This window comes from Cornus florida, unplaced genomic scaffold, assembly GCF_030987335.1.
Source record: "Cornus florida cultivar Cherokee Brave unplaced genomic scaffold, ASM3098733v1 CherokeeBrave_3.0.0_Hap2_Chr06, whole genome shotgun sequence".
NCBI classification, from domain to species: Eukaryota; Viridiplantae; Streptophyta; class Magnoliopsida; order Cornales; family Cornaceae; genus Cornus; species Cornus florida.
In genome coordinates this window covers 88,320,525-88,331,415 of record NW_026775576.1, presented here as the reverse complement: position 1 = coordinate 88,331,415, position 10,891 = coordinate 88,320,525, and the positions used below count along the sequence as shown (strand labels likewise).

General features: G+C 34.0%; 1 protein-coding gene across 1 annotated transcript; it reads right to left on the bottom strand.

Annotated features, from left to right (window-relative positions):
- Window positions 1-1,773: 1,773 nt before the first annotated feature.
- On the bottom strand, window positions 1,774-4,219 carry LOC132312670 (scarecrow-like protein 8). Its single transcript, XM_059811134.1, has one exon. The coding sequence runs from the start codon at window positions 3,966-3,968 to the stop codon at window positions 2,070-2,072; it is 1,899 nt and encodes a 632-aa protein (XP_059667117.1). The 5' UTR covers window positions 3,969-4,219; the 3' UTR covers window positions 1,774-2,069.
- Between the last annotated feature and the right edge of the window lie 6,672 nt (window positions 4,220-10,891).

Genomic DNA, 10,891 nt, shown 5'->3' with positions numbered 1-10,891 from the left:
GCACAAACCTACATCACTTGGGTGTGGATGTGACAAGTGTTATATGTAGATTCAACATCCTTCACACAACGCGTTTTAAAGCCGTGATAGCCATAAATCCATTGGAACGGAGTTAAGCGTGCTTAACCTGGAGTAGTACCAGGATGGATTACTCCATGGGAAGTCTTTGGTACGGGGGAGTCAAAAGTGAACAACATTCTGTCTAGGTAGGGTGAGAGTTATTACACTTTTAAGTTCGATTCTAATTTATATAAAACCATTAAAAATTATTTAGTTCCAAAATATTCTTAACTCGGTCGAATTCAAACCTCTAGTGCAACCTGTCCAAATCTTATAGGCAGGAGACATCTAGCTCAATATATGCCTCATTGCCTTTTTCGAGGATTTATGTTATATTTCTCGTACATCTTTTCAATTTTTCAACCAACTGAAAGACAAAGAAAACAATTAGATGATAAAAGTTTATAAGATTACCATTTTCACTCATTTTATCTTTAGCATATATTTCTTAATTTTTTACCAACAAATTAATTTCTTGCAATTACTGTGATAATCATATTTTAGGTGAAACAGAAGGGGAAAAAAAAATTTACTGGAACACGGTGATTCCAAGTAACCGGTCCACTAGCTTTTAAACTGTCTAGTCTACATCATTCACTCTTCTCTAAAGATCATTTATTTTCTTTCCCTTTCCATTCCTTCATTCACTTCTGTAAGTTACTCATATGTTGGCCCTCACCACCCTCTGAATTTCATCAATATTCTTTCTATATATCATAATATCTGTTCTCCTTTAGATTCATATATGCTTGTGGCTCCTACTATGGCTATAGGTTCCAATTCTCTTCATTAATTAACCATCGACAATACCTCGTTGTTATTTCTCATTCCATTAAATGCATTCAATTCCATATTGAAGAGGCCACCAACAAGTAAGATCTCTTTTTATTTGCTTATACATATATACACACGCACATTTGTGTAAATGGACTTAAATTACAATCCCATGCTGATTCCATTAACAACATCTGCAAAAGTCACAATTAATAAGGTCCTTTAATCACACAAATATGTGGCATTTTTACAAATGAAATCTACACAATCTTTTCTCGTCACAATTCTTCAAGCAACTATGTGTCCTATGCATGGAACCATAGAAAAACCGATTTCACCATATACAAAACCAAAAAAAAAAGAAAAAAGAAGAGGATATGTGTGTGCACACACAGTACGCATGTACTACTATTTCGGGACCTTTATATTAAGCGTACCCAAAATTTAAAAATCCTTAAATCCCACCTATTCAACCTTTTTATGGGGTGACACCTTTTATTCCAAATTACAAATTTGGTTGGTTTTTGTTTTTGTTTTTAGTATATAAGATGTACCCTCAATTATACATGCACACATCTAAGGATTAAATCAAAAATATAAATTTATATTGTTTGTATATGCACGAATAGGCATTTTTCTGAAATTAATAGGATTGAATAAAAGAACAAAAACCTCCAAGTTTGGTTAGTGCCTTATGACATGCATCTAATTAGTGTGACAAAAAAATTATAGGCACCTTGTTTGGTAACTGGGAATAGGTACAACACTAAAACAAATCAAATCTTAAAGCATACGCACGTGAAGCCCTAAACCCATTTGCTGAAAAGATAATTCCAATTAAAGATAAAAATAAAAGGGAGTGGTCCATGTCATACCAATGAGAGAAGTCCACGTATCCCACCAATAACCAAAACTTACCTGAAACTAGGAAACCAACCAAATGAAAAATATAATCTTAAGAGTGGAGCCCTCCATTGAGAGGGGATAACGAAATACATACAAGTCAGCATAATATGCCAAACACCACCACTACTACTTTTTGTAAAACAAACTAACAAATGCAGCTTCTCTATTCTTCCTCATGTCCAAACACGCCGTTTATTATAAAACTTTGTTTGGTGGGTCTTTCTTTTCTTCTCATAAAAACCATAATTATATAACAATTAATACTTTTTAGAGACAGACAGTGAGAGAGAGAGAGAGAGGGGGGAATAGGATGGAAAGGAAAATGAAAGTTAAATCCACGCAGATGCGACGGTTAGTGTTCGTCCCATCCAACCAAAGCCGATCCCTCCGGTTTCTTCTTTGACATTGAATCTAGTGCCTGAGTTGAATCGGAGCGACTCAGCGACGCTTTGACTCAGCGGTTTCAGTTTGAACCCAGCCATGCCCATCCGGGCCCGCCACTTGCCGAACACCTCGCATCTTTCAACGCGGTCCCTCCCTTCGCACGCAACCGAGTTCGCCGCTTTCCGACCCAGTCCCTCCTCGATCTTAACTCGCTCCAGTTTATCCTTTGAAAGGGTCGAGTCGAGCGAGTCGAACAACGCCCCGAAATACCCACACGCCTCTGACACACGCGCCACGAACGGCGCCGTATTCGCGTTCATCTCCTGCTCCACAACCGTCACCACCGCCGGGGCTAGCCCCTTCACACGACGGAGCATCTCGTCGCGCATATTGTCCGTCGTCACGCTCTCGTCTGGCAACTTATACAGCAAAAACGCGAAATTCACGGCGAGAACCTCATCAGACTCCACACCCAATGTCTGCAGACTAAGATCACATATTTTGAGGCTCAAAACACTGAAATTCAAACAAACTCCGTCCTTGTTCGCGACTGCTTTGAGTCCTTCTCCGACCATCCTCAACCGCTCTTCACTTCCATTCGCAAAGTCCATGAAAGTGGTGATCTTTAAGCTAATTCTCTCGCCCTTCTTTGCGGCGAGCGCGTGAATCAAATGCTTATACTGACCGCCTTGGCCGATATCAAAATCGACCACATGAAGCTTATTGAGCTTTTGCTGCGATATGGCTTCGAGGATTGCGAGATTGGCCGCCATGAAACCGAGCTTGAAACAGGGGGATACTTCGTATAGCATTTGAGTTGAGTCTGTGTGATCTTTGCCGTAAAGCTCAGCCGCCGGAGGAGGATATTCGGTGGGGTTCACGCGCGACCGTAGCGCCGACGCCATGTACGCCGTTAACCTCTGCTCGGAAGTGCCCTTCGGGTTGGAAATCTGGCTCAGGCGAGTGAGGATCTCTGTTGCAGCCTCTGTTTTTCCTTCGGAAATTGCCGATGCAGCGTCCATTAACGACTGTTTGGGACATACAGTTGGCGGAGAAGCCGATGAAGACGAGCACGAGGATGAAGATGAGGTCGGAGACGGTGAAATGGGCTTCTGACCACCGGGACTGATGAGGCTCTGAATCGTTTCCGACCACTCGCTGTTGGTGATTACAGATACAGTGTCGCCTTCTTCGTCGTCGCTGTCATCTAAGAGCTGTTTCTCGATCTCTTGTAGCTGATACATCATCTTCTTCTCAGATTCTTGCCCCACCGATTCATGACTAGCAACTCTGTTTTGAGCCAAATTTGGGTACGAAGCAGAGGAGAAATTAGGGTTAGCAGAAGAAGGTATGATACCGTTTCCGTTGCAGGGATTGATGGGTTGTGGTCGGAGTTGTTGAAGAATCGGTAACCCATACCGCGCAGAAGACATCGCTCTTGAGGAAGAAGAAGAAATTGTGGTCGGAGTTGTTTCCGGTGAAATTGAAGCAGAGAAATCTATAGGGGATAGAGGAGAGATCGGAGAGGTGTGTTGGTAAGTTCTTGCCTTCACATGCCTGAGATAAAGCCCTAAACTTTGTTGTTGCTGCTGTTGTTGGTAGAGAGGGTGCTGTTGTTGTTGGTAGAGAGGGAGTTGGTGGTGTTGTTGGATTTGGAACTCCGCCAGAGATCGTTTGCCGATCAAATCAGTCTGGCGATGGAGGATCTGAGAAGACGGATCGGCGAGAACTCCGGCGAGCTGTGACCGGTACGGAATCTGAGAATTGTTCATGCTGATAGATCTTCCACTGATCCCGCCGGCGGTGTAAAAGCCAGGACCTTCCCCTGAGAAGCCCGACGACATCTTTGCCGGTGAAGGCTCTCTCAAACACAACAACTACAACAAGCTTCAATACTTACACAAAGGCATTATAGAACGTTAGTTTAGAGCGAGAGTTTAGAGAGAGAGGGGGGAGGAGGGACCGGGTGTGAGTTTCGTTTAAGCTATTGGATTGATTCTTGTCATTATAACAGAACAGTTTAAGAGAGAGGGGCGGATTTCCAACTGGCTATTACTCCTCCGGTTTTGTGGTTTTTGTGCGTTATATAGATTATGTGAAATTGCTATGTGTGTTCAATTATATATGGGTGTGCTTTAAGTTCTCCACCGTGTGATGGATTGAAATTTTTACTATCAAGACAGGTCAATCCAAACTTGTGGTGATTTGCTATGTAAGAGGTACACCATGTAAGCAGTCGGTCATGGCACTTTGGAGTTAGGCATGACACACCCTTCACGCGCACATTAAATACGTGACCAACACAGCCTCCACCCAAAACCAAAAAAAAAAAACGTAAACACATAAATTTGTTTTCAAAGCAAGTTTTGTAGAGAATTCTTGAACAATGCTTTTAATCGGTTAAATATGTAAAATATAAGAAAGCATTATGTTTAATCTCTTATATTTTTTATAAATGATCAATTAAGAATATTTAATTACGGAATCATATACAATTCTTCACCTTTAATAGCACTATTTAAAATAAAATAAAAAGGAGTGTTACATATCTCGGATAAAAATTCAAGAGTTGATCTTTAATATGATCCGGTAATAATTAAAAAGACATTAATGTCTTATATTTTAATATATATATATTTTTATCTATTATACATTTTCTATATTTTTCAACTACTTTGTATATATATGGTGGTTATCTTTTTCAAATTTAACTTTAATTAGAAAATATCAAATCAAAATAGGATCATAAAAACTTTAACTGAATTATGTAAAGGAAAATGAGTCCTACACTGAATAGTTGTAGTAAATTGCTACAACCTACTTTTTTAATTGGTCAATTATGCAATAAATAAGGAAGTGGAGCCCTGCAAGTGTTCGTTGTAACTATCACTACTTTTATATAAATTAGGATTCTTATTCACGAGAAATAAGTAATTCATTCATGGTAAAAAAAATTGTAAGTTATAGTTTAAATTATTTAATGATTTAATAAAAAAGTTATTCTTATTCACGAGAAATAGGTCATTCATTTATGGTAAAAAAAATTAACTTCTATAATTGTAAGTTTTGCTATTTTTTCTCTCTTTCCTTTATTAAGATGTTTTCTATATTAAAAGTGATTACTTTTAAAACACACAAAAATAAGCTAATAAATAAACATCAGCCTAATTCAAAATAAAATCACAAATCAAAAGTGGTGAATATAGGCATTATCACAAGAATTTTCATGACATATTTTTGGTCTTTTTATTACATTGTATTTCTCATATTTTCCCTAATATATTTCTTTAGCTATATACAAATATATATATATATATATACACACACATAAGAACATTATTTATGAGTCCTATTTTTACTCATTCTGTAAACATGAAAAAACTTAGTAAGAAGAGACCTAGTTTGAGTTTATTTTGATTTTTTTTTTTTTCATTTCATTGCAAAGGCACAAAGGTCAAACCATCAAAAGCAGTACAGTGACAAAAACCAAGCCAGAAGGCATACAAATTTTGAAGTAAAATAAGAAAAAATGAAAAACATGCTTTAAATTTGACCGTTTGTTTTGAATTTATATATATATCATAACTCAACAGTTCAAAATCCTAAACTTAGAGATGAACAAAATATACAACTAACCCTAAATTGAGAGATGAACGAGACAAAACAATTTGCAAGTTTGATTTGATAGGAGATATATATATTTTTTTCTTTCTATGATTAATTCTTTCCAAAAATAAATAGTTCATTTTTTATTTAATTATTTGGTTTAGTTCTTTCAAAAAATAAAAAACCACATTATTTATGATAACATCTTGAAATTTCATTCGTGATCTTTAGTATTTTTTATTTTAATAATTCGTTTCGATTTTAATACTTTTAGAACTATTAAAATTAGTTTGGCTCTAATTTATTTTAAAATGGGTCGAAATTAAACTGTGCGCACCCGGTGTGGCCTAGAGCGCGTCTATCACTTGCTAGCAATCGATGAGGGGGTCCAAAATTTGCTTCTGTTCTGATCTTTATGCAATATATTGATCAACTCACGGAGCAGTTACACAGCTTTTCTCAAAGTCAGAAGGACAACCCCGCATTAATAGCAATCCAAACCCCCACGAAAACAACACCCTCCAACACGTGCGACAACAAGAACGAGCTTTGATACTCTTTAAATCAAACAGCACTGTCACTATTACACTTTTTCTTATAATTTCTGGTTTGGAGGTTCGGATTCCGGTAGCTGGATTTGTTGAAAACGGTGATCCCAGGTGGATTCTTGGTGGGTTTACCGACACGTGTCAGTGGAGTGGACATTACTTGTGAGTATATAATTTGGAAAAAGCTGAAAGGTGGTCTACGTTGGCCAAGCCCCAACCATTCAAGACACAAAAATCATCCACACCTCCCTTCGAATTAAAGTAAGTAAAATGGAATGAATTTTCCTTTGTTTTTTCCAATCTGTAAAATGACAAAAATGCACCTACACTTTGTGTGTGTTGGATACCCACAGCTGTATTTACCTAGTCAATAGCAGGAACAGGTAATTTGGGAGAAGAGAATGCAGCGTTGGCGTGTTTTGGTTTGTGGGTCCCACAACCTTTTTCATTTGAATTGGTCTGCGTTTTAGATATCAACGCTTGCATTGAACTTGAATTCGAATATGAAACTCTGTATCGTGGGGATGTATTTGTGTGTGGTGTACGTGTGTGTGTGTTTTTTATATATAAAGTGTGTGTTTGTGTGTGAATGACGGACCGGGACCTCAAATTAGAGAGAAAGTGGTTGAACAGTGTATAGATATTATTTTTTGGATGAGAGTAATACATTGAATTTGATTATTGGTTAAATGCAAAAAGCAATTTAACTAGACATGTGGGGTGCTTTTAAATGGGCACTTCACCTTATGTTTTCTTACATATAACTATTGTAATAACAGATATATCCATGGAGGAATATGTAGAGATAGACTATCTCAATAATTTTTTAAAAAATTCAATGATTTAAAAAAAAACCTAGATGAAAAAATAAGTAGATAGATATAACGTATAATGATATATATAATAGTGAGGGAGTATGGGACAAAAAATAAATCCACTTGGTTTCAGACTTCGTATAACCCAAGGTCACCATTCCCTTTGGTTGAATTGGAATGTAATAAAGAATATCGTTTCATACAGAACAAAATGTTCTCTATTGATTCAAACACTGTGCCTATGGGATAGGGATAGAGGAAGAGGAAAAAGTTACATGCCATTAATCTTGGAAAAAATTATAGTTTAAAAATAAAATAAAATAAAATTTTAATCCCAGTTTATAATATAAAATAATGTTTAAGTTTACTTATTAGTAAAATTAATGATAAAGTATTATGATTATTAATTGTGATTCCATAATTAATTATTATTTATGAATTGGAAGTGATTATGACTTTTATTTTGTTTTATGAAATTTTCATTAACAAATCCCTTCGAAATCTTGCTGAGAATGCACACGTTTATTATTATTCATTCGTGCATTTGATAAAATTAGGAGCTTTTCATGATATTCGATTTAGGTTTAAACAAAAAGAAATTGACTTATAAGCTTCTTGTCTAAATAAAATAGTATATATATATTTTTTTTTAATTGGTACTCACTCACACACATGTCACCATGGAAGTTCGAACACCTAATCTCTCTTTAGAAAGTAGGAACTTGATACTGCTAGACCACTGACCTGTTGATACTATAAAGACATTTTTATGATAAGTATCACAAAAAATTTTGATGGCACCACTTATTTTATTTCATTGCATGAAGAATTGGAAAGGGACTTATTATATTAAAGTCACACCAACTTTTAAACAAGTTAGACTATCAAAAGAATCGTTTCATGAAATTAAAGTCTAGTGTAGATAATACTAGTTCTACTCTTTTTTGGGGAGGCTTGAGTATTCAATGTTCGGGGGAAGCAAACTATGTAATAGGTATACGTATGTTTGAACTTTCAAAAAGAGAGGGTTCCTTTATGAATAATATAACAAAAACTCGTTGTGAATCCGAAGCAATTTTTGAGATGTGTTGAAATTAAATTAAATTTTCAATTCAATGATCAACAAAGATTTGAGAGCTTTCTTGATAGCTTTGGTGATTTTTAAAATGATTGGCCACACTTGATCCATGTAGGATTTTTTTTCTTTTTCATCTAAGTATATTTGAATTTTAATAGGTAATATTGAATTGTTATAATTGAAGTCCACTACAAATGGTCCACACTTTGTGAAATCAAATAAAAGATTCTGGGACTAATTTATGCAGGTTTGTTTGTGTTTTTGTTTTTGTTTTTTTTTTTTTTTTTTTTTTTCCTACAAAAGTTATATTATTTAATAAGATAAGGTATGCCCACAATCCTCAAAAGAAGAATTCAATGATACCTAGCAGAGGCATCACAAGCTTATACTACACTAATGCAATTAAATTCGACAACATATTTGATTTACCCTTTTCTAATATAAATCCTAATGATTATTGGTTTCCCTAGTTCATGTTCCTTGATTTGGAAGGCAATTTAATAATATAAATTGAGATAACGGTTTTGGATAAACTTTAATATCCCACATAAATATTTTTACGTTTTACAATCTTACTTACTTTTTAAGTAATTTATTTTTTTACCGTTTAGTCACTGTATTATTGACATTTGTTTTTTTTTTTTAATCCTTTTGCCCATAGAATACTTGTTATTTTAGGTATCAGAAAAGTAAAATAGTCAAATAAGAGACAAATTGCATAAATCAAAATATGTGAAGAGATAGGTGAAATTAAAAAAGGTAACATAAAAGGTCGCAAAATATTTACAAAATTTATAAAAAATCAAATCTACCCATCTTGTACTTACATTTCCTACTCCTTTTACAATATTAAACATTGACACGATGGAGGGGTATCTTATTGAGTGAATGTATATTTCGTGCCAAAAAAAAATCTAACCAACTGAAAATATTTACGTGAACACGCAATCTATGCCAGTAAGTCGCATATATAGTTAAGGTAAGCCACTTGGTATTATAATATTAATAATATAATAAGGTCATTAATAGCATCGTCAAGGGCAAGTATGTCAACTTAAAATACATAGTGAATGACACTTCATGTATAGTTTGGTTGCGTGTAGTTAGAGGTAAAAGTTACAAGAAATTGGTTAGCAACTAACACCCATCCAAACCACTTTTTTCATCTTTAATTCCTAGAAACGGGAAGATATTTTCCTTTCAAAACTCACACCTGTCAACCACAAACCCAATATGTGCCACTTGTCCCACGCCTAACTCAACCCCCTCACACCACACCCGTCCATACGTGTGTGTATACAACTCTATATATATATATATATATATTATAATGCTCACATATTTTGTACCCAAATTGTTCGTTTTGGACTTGTGATAGTACTAATTTACGCAACTAATTTATCCTATTCATACTTGGTGGTAGAGTTTTCATGATACAATAATTAATTATAAGATTTTTATCTCAAAGTTTGGTGATTAAGAGTTTGAATTCAAAATAATAATTAATAACAAGATTTTTTTCTTATATTTTAGAGATTAAGAGTTTGATTTCGTTTGAATTTATTTGATGTTGAGGATATTTTAATAAAAATCTTATTAATTGTAATTTATTATAATTTTTATTTCATTATTTATTGATATTATTGTTCATTATTATGAATCGTTGTGTAATATTAAGTTGATGTATTGTTTTTTTTATTTTTGATAAAGATTTCACAGCATTTCAGTTATGATAGCCGTATGAAATTGAGTGACTGCAATGTATAATGATGAATATGAATAGTTGTAAGAGGTCCAACGCATTTATCGTCAAAAAAAAAGAAACATCTGAATCCATATTTCGTATAGGTTAATTATTTTTCCAACATTACATTTGGAGATCCATATGAAAATTTTATTTTAAATATATATTTGTTCATATATATGAAATATAAAAGAAAATATAATTAGAAAAAATACATGAACCAAACTTTTGATGAAAAATTATATTTCAGTTTGTCAAAGATATATCATCTATTACTTTATTGAATAAGTTAAGTTTGAACAATGAGAGTTCTGCCTTTGTATAACCTATGAAAAAATATTTCGTGTTTAAGCAGTTCACACGTTGAACTAATTGGCTTGCATACCTCACCTAAATCAAATGCAAACTAGATTTTTAAAACGTATCACGAATATGAATTCACGAGTCAAAATTAAGGACTCTTAATTGAAATGGTTTCTCATTATATAAAAAATTATTTACAAATAAACTAATCAAATAAAAATAATCTCAAAACACAATTCGGTTCCGCATTCACATGTAACTGCCCTAAGATGCCTGACGCACATTCTACCTAAAATTATAATTCCCCACCTCACAATTTACACTCACTTTATTGGTGATTATGAATTTACAAGTTCAAAAAACTCTTAATTAAATGGTTCTTTCCTATTCAAAAAAATTATTTACAAATAAACTCTTAGTAATTAAAGTTTGAATTCTCACATATAGAGAAAATTTAGCATATAGAGAAAATTTAGTTTAAAATTTTAAATTAAATTTTCTTTGTTCCCAAATTCAAATTTACGATTGCATTTATGTAAGCAATGTTAATATGTTTATGATTGTATTGTAACAGGTAGGCTGTGAAACACAACTCGCATTCACACGTAAAATCCCAACACTCTCTACCTAAATTATATAACTCTCCACCTCATAATTTACGCTCACTTTATTA